Source organism: Anastrepha ludens, chromosome 6 (genome assembly GCF_028408465.1).
Source record: "Anastrepha ludens isolate Willacy chromosome 6, idAnaLude1.1, whole genome shotgun sequence".
NCBI classification, from domain to species: Eukaryota; Metazoa; Arthropoda; class Insecta; order Diptera; family Tephritidae; genus Anastrepha; species Anastrepha ludens.
The window spans coordinates 36,264,988-36,284,485 of NC_071502.1; the positions used below are offsets into that span (position 1 = coordinate 36,264,988).

Sequence of the window (19,498 nt, forward strand, 5' to 3'; positions counted from 1 at the left end):
TACGCTTCTATATCCATCAGTCCAACTCTCCGATAACTTGAGAAAATTTAGTATGGGTATGTTCCATGATGTTTCTATTAATCTTGGGTCTGTTCATGTAAAAATTAATTTCCGAGAATTCACTCTCAGAGAGCAAAATATCAAAAAACAAAAAAAAAAAACGTTAACGCAAAATCTTTAACAATTTGCAAGTTTTACAAAGAGCTGATAAAATTGTTGGCGAGAAAAATAAAAAAATTACAAATTTTGTCAGTTGAGCTACCCCGTATTAAATTTAAAAAATAATAATAAAGCAAATGAAATGTAAAATAACAAGCGTAGCATCACTTGGGAGGCTGTAGTTCAAAAATTCATGCCTCTGCATCATTGGCCGATTCCTATTTAATGTATGATTTCAAATAAACTTTATAAATTTTATCGAAAGTGTATTTATTTACATTCGCCATTTTAATTATAATTTTATTTAAATTTAGAATTTTGGCTCAATTCGAAAATCTTAATCCGCGTTTATTTTTACTTGCGATCAGTTGTTTTTCTCACTTACAAATTCTTGCAAGTAAAAATTTATCCAGTAAAAACTCGCCACTTCTCAAAATGAAATGTCATTTTGCTCTCTCACTTTCCCCTATTTTGCAAGTTTTTTGGGTACATGACCACCAAAACGTAATAATTTGTACCAATTTTTAAAAACTATTTGCTTCATGAACAGACCTTATATCTCAACAACAAGACATGCTAGTTTTGGTATAAGATAAGTTGCAATTTCAAATAGATAAATTCGTCTAATCTCACGCCTGCCTCCCATATAACCTTTGCCAATAGAGGAAAAATAAAAAATAGTTTAAAAACTACCTCAGAACAGAATTATAACAAAAATTAAGATACAAATAGAGTAATTCAAATTAGAGTTAAAAGCGTGGGATGCTTGATATAGTAAATATTCCAATCATTCTATTGGCAACTACCTATGTACAGAAGGTTATGAAAGTGAAGCAAAATGCATCCCACGCTTTTAACTCTAATTTGAATTTTTCTATTTGTATCTTAATTTTTGTTATAATTCTGTTCTGAGGTAGTTGACTATGACTGATCGCTCGATTTGCTATTACTTCATTATAGGTCTCTTTGTCATTAAAATTTATTTTATACTTTTTAGTTCGATTAGCAATAAAAGCGTGTTTTTTAGTTTTTTTAAACTATATTTTATTTTCTACTTTTTAGTTCGATTAGCAAAAAAGCGTATTTTTTAGTTTTTTTTTTAAACTATTTTTTATTATGAATGGAAATTATTGTTATCATTGCAGTCAGTGAATTAATGATTCGATATATTCGTGTTATATTTAATTCCTTTCTTATCGACTGTGAGTCTAAAGCTATGCAGTTATCGGCCGTGATAAAGAAGTAATCGGGATGAAGAACTTATTTCGTGGAGAGAGCCTGAGAAACGGCTACCCCACTCCATTGGCCAGTTTTTTTCGATTTTCGTGGTGTGGTGCACTATGAATTCCTTCCACCTGGCCAAACTGTTAATAAGGAATATTATTTGAGCGTTATGCGTCGTTTACGTGAAGCAATTCATCTAAAAATACCAGAATTATGGGCCAACAACTCTTGGTTTTTGCATCACGATAAAGCACCGTCTCACACTGCACTCGTTCTTCGTGACCATTTCCAAAAATCTCACGCATATCGTTCCGCAACCACCGTATTCGCCTGATTTGGCTCCGTGTGACTTCTGGCTATTCCCAAAACTCAAGAGACCACTCCGGGGAACGCGTTTCGAGTCGATTGAGGAGATAAAAGCTGAATCGAAGAAGGTGCTGATGGCTATACCGGAAATGGACTATTTGGCATGTTTCGGAGATTGGAAAAATCGTTGGCATAAGTGTATTTCATCGAGAGGGGATTGTTTTGAAGGGGATGAAATTGATTTACAAGAATAAATAAAGATTTTTTATTTTACAACCAAATTCACCTTACTTTTTGCCCACAGGTAAAAAAAGAAAATATTAATCCTGGCAATCCTAATAAGTATAATGGAAAACTTTTATCAAATTATTGCATTGTCGATCAGATTTTTAGAAGCCAGTGAAAGTTAAGCTCAAAGATTCCGTTACATAATACATACATACATACATACATACATACGTACAACCCGACTAATAAAAGTGTGTTAATTACTAATAAAGCCAAGCCTAAATATGCGAGAGAAAGAGAGAAGTCGGAATATTTATTCCCCTACGGCGATTTTCCACTTACCTAAGCTTCACCCGCCGCTTTAACTTCACATAAACCATCTTCAAAGGAACAATATCTTACCCTCCAATATTGTTCCATTGCTCATTGTTCGTTCAACCATCATGTGCCACTTTAATGTATATAATAACATATAAGCTTCTCTCTTAAAAGTGAAAATAGTGTTTGTACCCAAAATATAGTATTTTCTATGAATCATACAAAGTCTTAGGATGCCTATAAAATTTTATAGGAAATTTAGTCTAAATGAAGGGTACGATAGTGGAATTCCTGGTTAATATTCATAATAGTGGTAATATATATTGTATTTATGGATGTGATTATAGACACGCGCGTGGGTCCATTTACAGTAGAAACTCTATTCTTGCACGTAATGAAAAGAGATTAAAATAGTTTTTTTTACTGATAACAAAGCAAGTTTATTTGTTGTTAAATTAAAATTTAATACACTTCAAAGCGATAAGTTTCATTTGAAATTAAATAAATTTTCGATTTTGGTTTGTTTGTACCCACTCGATTGTTCAGTACCACACTGTTCTTGAACATCTGCAGTGCCATAACATCGTTTAAGTAAGCATTGTTTGCTCTGCCGATGAAATTTTATCCGCATTTAGCATTACGTCGTTAGGCAACTCATCTAAATATGTGAGCCGAGCGTTGACTTCCTCATTCGTACAATGCCACCGGTCAAGCTGCAGAAATTATACTGGGCGGTTATGAAATCGAAAGAATCACTTCTCACGGATTACCAAAAATATTTCATATGGTTATATACAAGATTGCAGAGAAAAAATAATTTAAGTATATGTATATGGAGGTTGCCTCGATAGACAGGATAGGATTGGATAATATGCTTGAGGATAATATGCAGAATATTCTGTTGGGCCAGATAATAAGTAATGATGAACTCTGGGGACAAACAAATGAGGAGCCCATCTTATGCCAGCTAGCACGGAGAAAATGGAGTTGGAGAGGTCACGCTCTTAGAAAACCGCCCCCCGCAGCATCACAAGAATGACCCTAGATTGGAGTCCTCAGGAAAGCACAGTCCTCTACAAACACAAGTCTGGAAAATGCTAAGACGATATGGCTTGATTTTCTGTTTCTACATACAGTGACTTGTAGAGTCAAGATTCTACTCCAGCAATCGTGATTTTTTTTATTTCCATAAATTCTAGTCACGAGTCAACTAATTTGGTTAACTTTGCGGCATGAGGAAACTCTAGGTTGCCAATTGAAGGGAACAACCATCGGGTCAAATGGAGGCATTTTGTGCAGCAGGACAAAGCTCACACAGAGCTGTAGCGCTAAATGATGCTGATGATTAATTATACATACATAGATGCATACTTCTGCTTTACAAAATTTACAAAAATTTTCGTGCAAACATTTTTTTTTTCGTTACTTGTTTAAATATGAAAGTAGACTTCATCCTACAACAAAAACCATGTAAATAACTATTTAAAACTTTGTACAAGCTAAAAATACCAATTTGCATCAAAAATTGATTAAAAATTTTGGAAGCTTTTCGGGTACATAGTTTTGTAGCCACGCAACTATACTCGCACTTGCACACTTGCCACGAGCCTCCTCCATTTTTTCACACACAAATTGTCAGTGAAAAGAAAATTTTCGTATGAAAATATGTTGACAGTTGTTTTCACTGTAACACGCAACAAGAATCGAGTGTGAAATGAAAAATTCAAAAGCCATTTTGACGGTTCTTTTCATTTTTTTTCACTGAACGCGAATTGAAAGTGTAATGACATTTACACAGAACGTGAATTGATCCCCAGGAAACAGTTGGTTGCTTAGATGCGAAATAAAAACTGGCCCGTGAGTAGATTAACGTTGAAGCGGTGTTTCAGTCTTTGGAAAGGAAGAAACAGAAAAAATTACTGATTGTTTTTCTGTTTCTTATTCTCGGATTACCTTCTTTGAAATGAATGTGCGATGAGTTTTATTGCATGAATTTTAGTTTAAAATTTTTTAGTTTGTTTTAGTTTAAAATTGATATTTCACAATTGCTTAATAAGTGCCGGGCAGGTTCTGTAATTCAGTCCCGAGTGAGTCCCAATGCAATGCCAAAAAATTTCAATGAAATTCACGTGGAAGTGAATTAAAGAACGGGCCCATATATTTCTGTACTCGGTTTCTTTTTGAATGAATTCATTAAATTTTGTTTATATGTGTAAACTTTCTTTCTGGAATGCATATTTGGCATAAAACAGGACGATTTTCGTCTTAAGTTTTTACATTGAAAAATACACAAAGTCGAAAATGTGTAGCCCCTGATTTTAATTATTACGAAATTTAACTATAAATAACTGCATTACATTACAGTAAGTCAACTAGTGTTATCGGTCTTGCGTCAATCATATTTGGCACTTGTGAACTAGACAGCTGCAGTCTACAACAGACAAGCAGTTGACCGTGTAAAGGTCAAAATAAATATTTCCATCACTCAAAATATTTTTTTTTATTTAGCAAAAAAGTTATATATGTAGAAACCAAAATCGGAAGAATTGATTTAACGAATATTTGTATTTGTATTTATATTGGCATAAAACCATAAATATTGCAATTTTTGTAGCGGAGTCGCACAGCGCATTTTCAAGAAATCATTAACGTCAAGACCAAACTTAAAAAAAACTTACTTTATATCTTAATATTTCTCTCTTCTATTTCTTTCTATTATTATTCCCAGCACGAAATGAAAGCCGTTTGTTCTGTATGTAAATACTTAAAACATTTGAACCGAAATCTGTTCAGAATTACTTGCACATTTTAATTTACTCGAATAACGTCATACTTGTACATATGCATGTATGTATGTATGTGTTTTTTTTTTATATATTTAAGCTCTAGCCAGAGCCGCCAAGCGCTCCCAGCTATAGGCCAATGATGCATGAGAAATGTTCGCGTTATTGCTAGCGCTATCAGCACGCAAAAGTCTCTGCTTTAGTTTGTGATAACATTTAACCTTAGTTGAAGATAACGAAATAACAGATTAATCAATAAACACAAAATGCAATTTAGCTCTGTAGAAATATTTGAGTGTTCAAGTTTTGCTGAGCGTTGCGCATTTCAATATGCTGTTGATCTGTGTGCGAAATACGCCGTTTTTTTGGGAATAAAGTTTACATGGCATTTGTGCATAGAAATAGGCAAACATGTTTTCTTTGTTTAAAGGTTTTCTTGCAATATTTTATTTCTTATGTACATACATGCATTGAAGGACTTAAGTCTACATACAGCAGCATATTTTCTTATTTCCCACAAAGTATAGAATAATTGAAAAGGCTATCGATGCAGCGTTTTCGGAATTCAGATTTATTAATAAATTTACAAAATTAATTTTTATTTCACTTGCTTTATAACGAAAAATCAACAAAACAACCAAATAAAGTTAAAAAAAAAAATTATTCATTTTAAAACAAACTTTTTCAAATCCTTTTAGTATTTAGTAGGTCCACCACCTTTATGAATCACTGCTTGAAGTTCGGTAAGCTCTTCCCGCTTCATTCGGTTCCTTTCTTCCATCAACTCTTCTTTCAGCGATTTGACATCAGTTAATATACTTCGTCGAATATTTCTCTCTAAAAGCCTCCAAACATTCGGCCTCAGTATCGATGTATTGAGTTGTCTGGGTGCGTAATATAAGAGCCATTCTTTGACAATTGGCGCAGTATGCTTAGGGTCACTGTGTTCTTGGCCGAAGACCCAAGCATTCTACTGATGGCCTCGAATGTTGTTCCCATATGTTTTTATATTTATATCGGTCCATAATACCTTCATATTAGGTCATATTTCCAATGCCAGGTGTACCTATAGATCCCCAAACCATTAGCTACCACCGACGTGCTTGACAGTATGTATACATTTTTCATTTCCATTCCACACTCGAGCTTGACTTGTTTACAGTAGCACAGAAAACAAACTATGTGACATATCAGGCTGAAATTTGCCATGTAAACTTATAACAGTCCTACCAAAAAACAAAAAATTAATTTTTGCCATATGTCATCCGCGGACCGTTTTATTGATAACGTCTCGTTCATATTTGAGCAGAAGGTATACCTTCCGGGAAATAAGAAAATATGCTGCTGTGTGTAAACTTAAGTTGTTCACTGTATGTACGTCCTTCGTTCGTTCCAATTTTTAGAACACTACTTTCATTTGGAGACCAAGTGATAAATCTACATAAAAAGCATTGACGGGTGCAACAATTTTTTTCTGAAATATGCTCTACACTCATTGAGCTTTGGTGAGCCAATGAACCTAAAGTCTTTCGAAGTAAGAAAGTCTCCTCTTTCACTGCTAATTTCTTTTGGGGGTAAATGTAAAACGGAGTATTCGCGCTATGTTTCTCTTGCTCGAGGCTTGAGTGAATTTAAGCCTTGAATTAATAAAGCGGTGAAAAAAAAAACAAAAAAAAAAAAATTTTCACGGTGGAAATAACTTTATTTAATTGTCAATAAGACATATTAAAAGAAAAATAATGAAAAGGTTTTTATAATTTCTTTTCCAGAATCATATATAAAAGCTAGTTGTAAAGTATAGAAAACAGTTGAAAAGCGAAAAAATTACTTTCCGCCGAAAAGATGAGTATATCGACTCCATGAAAATAATTTTTTTTACCCTTTCACTCTGTTATCGGTTTTCGAAAATGAATCACTCGCACTTCAATACTGCTTTTCCACCCTTTTGCACAAACGCGAGTTTATTTCCCAATATCATAAAATCATGAACAAATCTTTTGTGTTTTATTTTTACTAAATATTACATATGCTCGTATTTAAAGAATTATAATTGTTTGAATACTTAATTTGTAAATAAAATTTTGTCAAAACTGCAATACCATATATGGGCTCTATGCAGTAATGGGTTAATTTAGTTTTGGGCACCAACTAATTCGATTTTTCATCTCTGAAAAGCATTTTTTCAAATACTTTATATTTTATTTTTTAGGTATTTAAATCATAGTCGGAAGTTACACTACTTTTCGTTTAGACTAAATAAATAATTAAATGAAAAGTGGGAAAAACATAAAAATAGATATAGATATTCAGGTACATAGCTACAGAATTCTATAAAAGGAAATAAAAAACAAATTCAACGATCTAAAAAAATGTATACTATAGAAAAGTCGTGTCCGTACATTGAAAATTTCTTAAAGGACTATTTTAGAATTTTTGTTTGTCTCAATCTTTGTAACTATTGAATGGATGTTCATCGGGTTAGACAGTGACCTCGGATATAAAAAAGGATATAATATATTTTATCACAATCGACACATGAACAAAAAAGGTATGCGATTTTAAATTCAACGAAGAGGAAACTTTCTTTATAAGATTTTTTTTTTAATAAATCTAGGTTGTCCGCGACATCAACGTATGCTGGAGTTTATTTATTTGAAAATTTCATTTGAAATAAAAATTAATATCGTTCAGGGTCACTGTCGCCTTCCAAAAGAAGAGAAAGAAGCTCTTAGGCAACTACTTGTACATATAATGGGGCAATCAACCAGGTTTGAAGCACTCCAGAGCATTTGCAGGCTCTTACAACGGAAAACGCTTAAAAATTGCATGGGCTTGCATCGGAACAATTTGAGAATTGTCACGAGAGTTTTCGCAAAACCTGAAAACCCTGTAAAGTCTGTGGAATAGAAAACGAAACTGTCAAGCGCATTCTTAAGCATCATCCAAACCGATGCACAAATGCAAAAGAATACTGAGTGACTATATAATGATGCATGACAAGATTCAAATGCAAAGACTTGGAGTCCGTATTAGAGTTCCTCTCGAAAGTAGAAATAAACGTCATTAGCTAAATCCTGGCACTTGGGGAAGCTTGTAGGCTACTAATCGCAGATCCCTCTTTTAAGGGCAATATCGCTATTCTTTCGGATAGTCAAGCTGCAATTCAGGCACTGGGTTCAGCTACAACAACCTCTAAAGTGGTGGACCAAAGTAGGAATAGCCTCACCACCTTGAGCGAAAATCATAAAGTTACCTTAGTCTGGGTCCCGGGACATCGGACCATCGAAGGTAATAAAAAAGCGGATGAACTGGCAAGAAGGGGATCTGCATTGAATAACGCTCTTGCAGAATCGGTATTCACACCACTAGGTGCAGTCAAGAGTGCAATTTCCCTAAAATACCTCCGAATCGCAGATTGTAAATGGAGGGACCAGACAAAATGCAAAATTAGCAGAACGTTATGGCCCACCTACAACCTTAAGCAATAGTCAACATTGATAAACATGTAACGACGGGACACTTGGGGACTAACGGCAGTCATAACTGGCTTTTGGTCTGTGTGAGAACAAGCAGCCAAAATGGGCATCCCTCACAACACATACTGTCACAGTTGTAAGCGACCGGAGAAAAAGGAAACAATCTTCCATTTCCTCTGCGAATGCCTTGCCCTATGGAAGGACAGAATGTTAACCCTGGGTAAACCACTGTTCGACAGTCTGAAACAGCTGTCTGGCTTAGATGTCGACAACCTGATAAGGTGCCTGAACCGCACAGACTGGATATAGTCATGCTGTAAATAACTGGTGAACAAGTTGGTAACGAGGATGTGGCAACAAAACGGTGCGGAAGCGCTAGTTGGATTCTGGAAGAATCACCACTTAAACCAACCAACCAATCATTCTCGCAAGTTCTTACGGGAAGAGGTGCTAGAATAGCTGATAAATTATATATCGCTGTGTATCTTTTCGGCACAATTCACTGGTATTGAATACAGATTTTGGCTTTTCCTCGGACTTCATATTGCAAATTATATTGTATCAATGATTTTATTCTATTTGAACTTTCTCAAAATCTTTTTCTAAATCAACATTAGTACAACATTTTGATGGTCAAGTAGTATAACTTTATGTTTTAAAAATCGAATTATGTAACTAGAATTGCTTTTCCATCATTTCTGCTAGCGTAAGCGTCTATGCCAAACGAAGCAAACAGGGCCTGCGAGGCAAAGTGTGTAAAACACGAAGGGAAAATGCACACAACTGCACGCACTGTTTTATATTTTTGGAGCATAATTTTTATCAATGATTGTATGTTTTAATTTTTTTAGTGTTTCAGGAAGTTCTTGGTACAGTTTCGCATATAGCAGGCATTTAAGAATGTAATAAATTATAAAGTTGCGTTGCAGTGCAAAACACTCAATTGAGAGCGCACATTTTGAAAGTTATTCGAACTTCTGTTCCGGTGCAATAAATATAAATTTGTCCATGAAATGGAAGTCGAAAGTAGTAGCCGTTATCCACTGAGTGAAATTCTAGTATGTATGGGTGTGTATCATATACGATCATTAGGGTAACCAAAAAATTGCTATAAAATATGCATTTGAGGCGTCAAAAAACTCCCCTTAAACTCAATAGATTTGCACTATAAATTAGCTCTAAAAAGTATTTTATTTTCTATAATTTTTAAATTTTATCTCAGTTTATATTCTTACAACATAAAAGCAATAAATAAAAAGAACAACGAAATATACATAAATTCAAAACAGAGAAATAATTCAATTATACAATAATAAAATAAAATAGTTCACATTGTTGTTGCATTATGCAGCAAATATTTTTGCTAAATTTTCAAACAGAAATCCATGTTTTTGTGACGGTAAATACTCTTGAACATTGAAAATGTTCTTTCCACGTTCACGGACATAAAAAGCGCATATTTTAATTATTTTATTTTTTTCATATTTTCTTACTTATTTTTTAATTATTATATTTATATATACATATTTTTTTTACGTATGTTTTAATTTTTTTTTTGTGACAACTGCCTTCATTTGAAATTGCACTTTTTGCGAAAGACAGATAGTCCCTAGTTTTTTTATGAAATCCACCAGAAAACCGTCCATAAAAAAATTATTCCTCGCCCATTCTCGCAATTTGAATAAATGGTGAATCATTTGAATCTAATAATTCGAAAATGGTTTAAAATTCTTTCAATAATCAATAAATCAATAATTTGCTAAATCAGCTAGAATATTAAAAAATATTTTTTCTGAATATTTTATTTTTCAATTATCTCTCAAAATTGCATAAATTGGCATTTATTATGAATTTGGGGTGGTTCATATTGCGGAAAGCTCGCTGATTGCCATGCACTTGGGCATGACCAGAAGCGACTCCTTTGTTCAGGCGGCTTACAACCAGCCTACCAGCTTCGGCTAGATATTCTCTGGATGAAATGTCATGGAGTGAAGTAATGTGAGAAAATGACAACTGCAGACCTGGCGGGCTGCAAAAAATTATAGTAGTTGCAATTTAAGTATATATATAATTGGCGCGCACACCCTTTTTGGGTGTTTGGCCGAGCTCCTCCTCCTATTTGTGGTGTGCGTCTTGATGTTGTTCCACAGTTTTAAGCCGACTCCGAACGGCAGATCTTTTTATGAGGAGCTTTTTCATGGCAGAGGGGCGACCGCTATTAGAAAAATGTTTTTCTTTAATTTTAGTGTTTCACCGAGATTTGGACCTACGTTGTCTCTGTGAATTCCGGATGGTAGTCACGTATCAACCCATTCGGCTACGGCGTCCGCGTTCTTGAGTATAGACACCTTAAATCACATCACATATCCTTTTGTTCAACAGTAGGTTGCGCCGGGCCAGTGACCCGTCCGTAAAAATCAACACACTCAATAAACGGAAACACGCTTCGGATACAACACGACAACCTTCAGCTTAGCACATATGACTCGAATTAGAATAAGGAACGTGCGTTCTCTTTCTGAGTTATCAAAACTTCTTAAGTTTTCAGAGAGATGGAGCTTTACAAAATAAAAATTGACGGTCTATCTAAGATCAAATGGATCGGGCAAGGTGAACTTACCACCCTTGCCGGTCACTATTTCATCTCAAGTGGCCATGTGCAGAGACGTTCTAATGGTGTCGACATTTTAGTGGATACGATGAATGGCTGCCCACGCGAGGGGCCCACTTGGACAAAGAATTCATACTCGTCCATTGCAATACCACATAGAAAAAAAAAACAGAGGGAAAATACCCGAACAGAAGGTAAAAGGAAGAAGGGACTTTGAATTGAAGGATGACGACCAACAGTGGGTAACTGTATTTGCATTAACCGCTTCAAGGTGAAATTCACCAGGTGTGTGATATAATATTTAAACCTGGTATATCCGCACGTGCCCGACGAGAGCAGGGAAGTTGCGAAGAAGGTGCTGAGATGTTACACCTCCTCCTCCAGACAGCTTACAGCGATCCCAAGTCTCGCCGCATGGATACCTAACGGACAATGTTCGGTCAGGAAACCCACCACATTTGAGAGCTACGGCTTTGTTAGCTTTAAAAGATCCCTTAAGTGCCCCCGATCTACCTGTGGGCAGAAGGATCTCATGACTTTGCACGTTTGCGCACTTACCCAGTGCTCGCTGAGTTGACGCGAGGCCCATCTTTGTAGGAGTTCACCACAGGTTCTCAAGGGAACCCGCATCTTAATGAACAAAAATATAAAAATGCATTATTAGGATATATCCCTATTTTAGAGCACATAATAACGGTTCGAATTAGAAACATCCATTTGATGCGAAAAAATCTACGTCGTGCGTTTTCAATTTGCCGCTAAGAAAAATATAAAATATAAAAATGTTAGAAAATGTCCTTTTCTTGTTCAAATCTTTCATTTTAACAGTTCTTCAATAATTTAAAATTCAGAACTATCCGTATAAAATAAAGCTGACAATGGATATATACATGTTACTTAAGACAGAGAATTCAGATCCAGTAGCTCAACCGGTTAGAATGTGCCATAGATCAGTATCCCATGAAAGTAGACCATTGTATCTGCTGATTGCGGCAGAGGAAAATAAGAAGGGCTTGGCTATACCTAGTGCTTCCGATTGCCATTCGCAGCACGAAAAAGAAGAATGACTAGTATTTATATTTTCTACACTCGGACAAGATCGCTTAGTGATTGCAGGTGCAATAAAAACAAAAAACAAAGATTAAGCAATTTGAAAATCTGCAGGAATAGAACGTTTAGATTTTAAATCCTTATATGTATATAGGATATGTATACATATACATATATATATTGTATATATTTGGCGATTACACTCTTTTTGAGCGTGTGGCCGAGCTCCTCCACCTATTTGCGGCGTGCGTCTTGGTGTTGTTCCACAAATGGAGGTACCTACAATTTTAAGTCGACTCTGAACGGCAAATGGTTTTTATGAGGAGGTTTGACATTGCCTGCTTGGGGCGACCGCTATTAGAAAGAACTTTTTATATTACCAACGTACTCCCGAGTGGCAGTCACGGCGGCTATTCAGATTAGATAATAACTTAGTTTAAATAATTAATGATAAAAATCCACACAACTTATCACCCAAAATGCAAGCTCGTCATTTCATGTTGTTTGATGTCAACAAATACACGAGTTTATGTATAAATGTATTTATATACTTACATAATTTTGCCAACTGAATTATAATATTGGGTATGGGAATAAGCTTCCGCCCTCGTAAAAAAGATGTCGGTACTGATACTATTTTTGTGCTCGCTCTTGTAATATACTGGCGATTTGAAGGTACATATGTAAGGCCTCGATCGCAGTAGTTGCCATTCGTTTGAAGCGTAAAGATTCTTTTTTATCTGACGTCAAAAATGTCTATGTTCGGTTCAAAAAAAAAAAAAAAAACAGCATTCACGGTAATCAAGCTCCATCAAATACCTCTTGTGAGTGATAAAGATTGCGAAGGGTCACTGAAAAAATTCAAACACACGCAACTACAACAATTATTGGATGAAGCCGCATGTCGAACACTGGAAGATATATCTAAGATATGTTACATCTAAAGAATTGAATGTTGACATATCAACCGTCAGTAAACATTTGCACGCGATGGGAATAGTCCAGAAAGTAGGAAACTGGGTGCCACATCAATTGAAGCAGAGGGATACCGAGAGACGTTTGGTGGCGTGTGAACGGCGGAAAAGAAAAGATTTTCTGCATCGCATCGTCACTGCCGATGCAAAATGGATCTATTATGATAACCCTAAGCGTCGAAAATGTTGGAGCCTGTTAGTTGAACAAGGTCAATCGACACCGAAAAAAAAAATATTCATGCTTCAGAGGTTATGTTCACCTGGTGGAATCAGAAGGGTTTCATCTATTGTGAACTACTTAAACCGACTGCAAAGAAAAGAAGCCGGAATGGGATGGTAGACATGACAAACTGATTTTGCTACATGACAAGGCCAGGCCACATGTTGCTATATCGGTCCACAAATATTTAGACGGACTGAGTTGGGAAATCTTGCCGCCCCCGCTCATAGTCCATATTTCCCAGACATTGCACCTTCGGATTACCATCTGTTTCGATCAATGCAGTCAGCTCATATTGACTATTGACCTCTTACGAGAGCATCACAAACTGGCTCAATGAATGGGTCAAGTCAAAAGAACTCGAATTTTTCGTCAGAGGAATCCGTACGCTGCCTGAAAGATGGAGTAAAGTTGTAGCTTCCAATGGTACATACTTCACATAATATCACGTATTCTTTTATTGTTGAAATAACTCGTAACTTTGGCTAAGATAGGACTTATTCCCATACAAAATAAAAAACATAGCAGGTCTATCAGAAGCGATAAACAAATTCCCTCCACCCTAATGTACATACATATGTGAATGTTAAAATATACGTTGTCAATGGGGTTATTATAGTTCGAATTGACTTTTGATAACGGTTAAGTCAGTGATCAATATGCATCTGTTAAACTTACCCAATGCATCACAGGGCGCTCTTCGGTGCAGACGCCCATGTGCGTCTTTTGGAATATTTCAAGGTTTGCTGTCAAGGATGCTTAATAACGGCGCTAGTTCCCGTCGAGGCAATGAACCCACAATGATATTCCTGAGACTACGATGGGCGCGGGTCACAACTGAGCACAAATACGATTCGGAAATTTGGTGCGTTGCACTTGTGGTAAATTGCCCAACTGATACTTCGCAAAACCAAAACTCTGCTGCACTCATCCAGGCTTATCAAACATCAATGACAATTATAATTATTTTTAATTTGTGTCGTTTTTCACTCAGCACTGTACACTTTTCGAACACCCTGAAGTGAGCATCTCAGAACAGGAAACACATCCCAAGATTTTGCTTTTCACTTTTTACTTTGAAAATTTTAAACTTTCGCAACGGGTCTTCTTAAGTTATTAGTCCATGCGTCGACATACATACATATGTATGTATGTAAATGCCAAATACATCTCAATTAAAGAACACACTGAAATATTTAAACTCCCGCGAATGCGGCATTGGATGCTTGGAATAGGTAGCAAGTCGATGAAGGTGAAACGGAATAATGAATAACACGGGTTGATTTATTTTAGTTATCACACACACCTTTTCACTTTTATTGTGTTTTGTTTTTTATTAGGCACCTACTTTTTGGAATTTTTGTCATTTCGGTTTCCGCCAACTACCGCACAAACTGTATTTATCCTTTAAAAATATGGTAAATGTAGGTATGTATATATGAACGTATATTAGTATTAGACGAGGGAGATATCATTTCAATCCGACAACAACGATGTACGATGCTTTCGAGTTCTTAAAGCCTCAATAGAAGATTTGGATTCGCCAACCACTTAGCGACTTGGGAACAAAACGAGTCGCTGTTAGCAAACATACCTACATACATATTTGGCAGCACTGAACTACTTCATTAGCACTTGACAAAGCGGGGCTTAGTGACGTGAGCAAAATTCAATGAACAAAACTAAATCTATATAAAATATGCGTATTAGGGTGTGTCAATTTGTGTGAAACGATTTATTTCGACATCATTTATGGCAGTTTTGTAATTGAATTCTGAGAAAAAAAGTCCAGTACAGCATAACTCTAAAGTCAATTTCGGGCACCCCAAATTTTAAAAAAGCTATCATTAATTAAAATTTAGACGGAGTTATGGCAATGAAGATAGAAAGTAGAAAAACACACCTCTAATTAAAAGTAAAAAGGATCTAAAATCAAAATAATAATAATCACTTTGTTTGTTGTAAAAAAGTATGATTAGAAAAGAACTTTTTAAATAAAATTTTAACCCTCCGTTAGGCACCGGGCTTGGACAGTCTAGCCTTTTCTACTTTGGATGTGAATTTAACATATTTCTTTTATAGCTAACGATCTGAGATTCCAGCTTCCTAAACTTTAATTTTCTATCGATTTATGGATACGACCTTTTAAACGGATCGTCGAACAGGACGAAAAAGAGCCTACACCCGGGTGTCCAACCGAAGATTTTAAAAAAGGTGTTAACGTAGGGTTGAAATATTGTGAAATTTGTTTTATTTTGGTATTTTTCGCAAGTTTTAATTTGATTTACATATGCGAAAAAAATTAATGCTTTTCCTATTGCAATACATATTACAAAATTCCATATAATTTGTTTAGTAGCACCACCATGGGGCTATAGGCTGGCGCCTATGTAACAGTGAATGGCGAACGATATTGCGCCATGATAAACGAGTTTTCGATGCTGGAAGTTGAAGCCCATGGTCTCCAAAACCAAAACGAGCTACTTGTCACAAATGAAACAGTGGATTTACTGCATCTTTGTTTCGGTGAGCAGTTTATCTTTCTTCTTGCATTTGCCAATAAGATCGTGTGATATTCACATCTTTCGACTTTTATTTGTGGGGATAAGTAAAGTCAAAATGCTATCAGGATAAACCAGCTTCAGCTGAGGTATTGTAAACCAACATTACTAAAGTTATTCACGAGATCCCGCCCTGAGACCTCCAGCGCGTCATTCAAAATTGGTGTTTATGGATGATTGAATTACGGTGCAGTTGCGGCCAACATTTGAAAGGGAGTATCTCTAAAAATTAAATGTAATGAATGGTTCTACACTAAAGTAATAAAGATTGCCCAATGAATTTGAATTTTCGTTGTTTTACTTCAATTAAAAATCAGGAACCTCTAAATTGATCACCCTTTATGTATACTTGAAAGCATTCAAGGGCGTCCATATCTAGCCAGGATTTGAATTGGGGCGACAAGTTCACTAATGTAGTTGAATTTACTGGACCATTCTATTTTGACACACACTGCTCTTTGGCACTGGAAATCGTGATTGGCAGTCAGTGTCATACCGGAGGCAAATTAAACGCCCAACACTTGAAAAATGTTAAGAATATTGCAAGCTTAGTTCTGTTTTGTTTGTGAGTGTTCTGAAAAGTCGATGTTATGCGGAAATGAAAAAAAATTAAAGCCCTTAAAGCGAATATCGAAACTGTCAACGGGGACTTCGAGGCTTGGATTGGGAATGAATTTCGGTCATTCTGGTGGGTGGATAGAAGGATATTCAGGAAAAACTGATCTAAAAAGAAACACTGCTCTAAGCAAGGTCCTTACGATCTAACCAGCTATAAAAAAAAACTAATTTAAGCTCGCTTCATTTGTCTGTCTTCTTCAGCTATTTACTTGCGATTTACTATCCGCTGTAACTTGTTTAATTTAATAATTAAATACCTCCGAAGGAGAACTTCATTGCAGATTCGCGGAAATTCAAACGTAGATTTGTATGGTAAAGTAAATATTTTTAAGATTTTTTATGCAAACACAAGTACATTCATACATACATACATACATATGTACGTAGATATGAAAAACCTGATCGCACTATAAGTTCATGTATGTACACTAACGCATACATATGCACATATTTATGTATTTCCGTATGCACTCTGCTGGCCAGCAGACGACACACCGACAGCATGGCTCTTAATCAACCGAAATTCTCACACCGGCATTTCCAGGCGGGCGACCAACTTTAAGCGTCCAAATGTAAACGTCATTGCTGACAGTTTTAAATTCATTTAAGGCATTAATTTATGACTAGACCGTCTTGAGCGCCTTTTGCGCAACCGCGCGATACCAACGGTTAGTAATAAACGACCAACGAAAATACTATGGCAATGGCAACGGCAACGGCAAATGCGGTAGCGGGCAGCAACGCCGAATTTTTAATGGGAAGCTGCTGACAACTATTAGCCTAACAATATACCCTCTGCACTGGCCGGTCTTTGAATGAGATTTCAACCTGTGATAAAATGTTAGCTCAGCTGTAGGCATGCAGGCACATATTTTTGTATATGTGTGTATGTTTGTATGCATGCATGTATGTAGTTATGTAGGTGTGCACACGCTAGTTAGAAGCGGCGCAACGTGCTTCTGTGTGACGATGAGCTCGCAGTTCTTCGCCTGGGCGTAATCTTAAGATCACTGTGGAAATTGTTTGTGGCCTTTACTGATGAATTTGTTACTTGCGGCCCTAAGCCTACTGTTGGCGCATAGGCGATCCTCAAGTGAAAGTAATTATGCACACACATCCCTATGTACATGTAGACTTGGCATTTGTATGCTATTTTCCGAGATGTATTCGTGTTTCTATTATAGAGTTTCACATATTCATTTGCAATATGACACAAATATGTACCATGCACGATTTCATATTCACAATCGAGACAATCCATCGATTATTCCTTTTACACATTTCAAACTTAGTCGCTCACCTTTGCAAATTAAATTAAACGAAAGACGTGTGCTGACATTCAGGCGGTACACCGCAATTAATTAATGAGTGTGGAGATGTGCGCCACTCTGAAATATCAATGTACGTATTTCAAGAACATATCTACATGTATACATACACATGTATGTATATACATAGATTAATAGGTGTAGGTGCTTGTTTTTAGAAAGTAGCAGCTGATCACTTATTGACTAAACTTCACTTCTGTGCTGAGCTTCTGATAACAAATTCCCGTGTTTTCACTTTTTTGTTTCGCATATACGAACATATGCACATACACGTATACATATACATATGTATATGCACATATGTTAATATGTAAAGATTGCGGCAGATTTAATTTTTACACTTTACAAACACTCACAATCATACACATACGCGTGCCCGTTGTATATTCAAAACGTTCGAAATATTCAAAATATACTGCCGTCATTAACTGGACATTTGAAACTGATTTAACGTGATTGATTCTGTGACGTTACGTTTGACTGCCGTGATTCGATCGTTTCTGCCGGTGCGGTATGCTCGTTAGGTGAAGTTGCCACTCGTAGTTCGGTCTGGTGAGCGCGGTTGCGTTTACGATTTCGATTCCGATTTCAATTTCATTGTTGAGTCATGCGCGCTACACTACATAGAATTCCGTACGTTTGCCGTTCCTCGAATGCGAGACGACTAATGTTTGTACACTATATTCTCTGGCGGCGACCAGCCGATTGCCGGCCTATGAAATGAGTGAAACCATGTCTGGCTCGGGTGCCCGCGAACTCTGGTTGTCACATTCGTTACCATTGGCTAAGTGTATAGGCATCTTTTTTCGTGCTCGTTGCTTACGATTGGCAATGGTTAGATTGCGGCTGATGGCTGCTTCACCACTGAATTCAGTTAATGTGGATTTGACTCGCTTACGCCTATGGCTTTGGTACGTATGACTTTGTGTAAGGGAGGAAATCGTTGTTTGAACTATGTACGGCAGGTTAAAAGGCATGCCATGTTTATGTATATGTATATAGGCATATATATATTTATTTGGATATCGAAGAGGCGTGGTGTTCGTTGATATGCGGCATCCAGTAAGGTTGAGCGCGTTCACTCATTCACCGCAATTATTGCCAACGAAAGGCGACTAAAGTTTGGTGGCGTCTGCTTCTACTCCTTCCTGTTGGTGTGAACGTCTATACTGAATTGACTGCACACATACATACATGCGTGCAGGCGTTGGGTGCGTGTATGCATGTATGTGCGCATGTATGTAGGTATGTTGATGCAAAAAACATTGCGACCCCAGTAATCGCAATCGGCACAAGATGTTTGGTAGCAAACAGAAGGCAGCAGGTTGTGGGCAGAAGCAGCATATGAATTATGCAGCAACTGCAGCGGTAGAGACAGAGGCAGAAGCAGAAGCACCATTGCCACCGGTGACTGCGGTGGCATCACTTCTTTGACAGCACAAAGTAGAGACACATAGATGTTGCTGTATTGTTTCTGTTGTTGGTGTTGTTATCGGCGTTGTTGGCTGCTGAATACCTACCCACTTATTTTTATTTGTACTTGTGTGTACTGTGTTGGCTTTAATTTTTTATCCTTTATTTTTCTCGTCATTTTCGTTTTTTTTCTGTTTCTTTGCGATTTTGCTGTTGTCGGTATCGCTAC

At 36.4% G+C, this 19,498-nt stretch overlaps 1 protein-coding gene across 2 annotated transcripts in view; it reads right to left on the minus strand.

The window, feature by feature from the left end:
* The window catches only part of LOC128866935 (protein apterous), a 94,519-nt gene extending 75,994 nt beyond the window's left edge, over positions 1 to 18,525 (minus strand). The window contains exons 1-3 of one of the 2 annotated variants that reach the window (XM_054107988.1): positions 18,213 to 18,525; positions 17,829 to 17,916; positions 14,028 to 14,754 (exon numbers count right to left, since the gene is read on the minus strand). In XM_054107988.1, coding sequence (XP_053963963.1) covers positions 14,028 to 14,066 — 39 coding nt within the window. In that variant the 5' untranslated portion in view covers positions 14,067 to 14,754; positions 17,829 to 17,916; positions 18,213 to 18,525. The remainder of the gene's footprint in view (positions 1 to 14,027; positions 14,755 to 17,828; positions 17,917 to 18,212) is intronic. The other variant, XM_054107989.1, reaches the window with a different exon arrangement.
* Between the last annotated feature and the right edge of the window lie 973 nt (positions 18,526 to 19,498).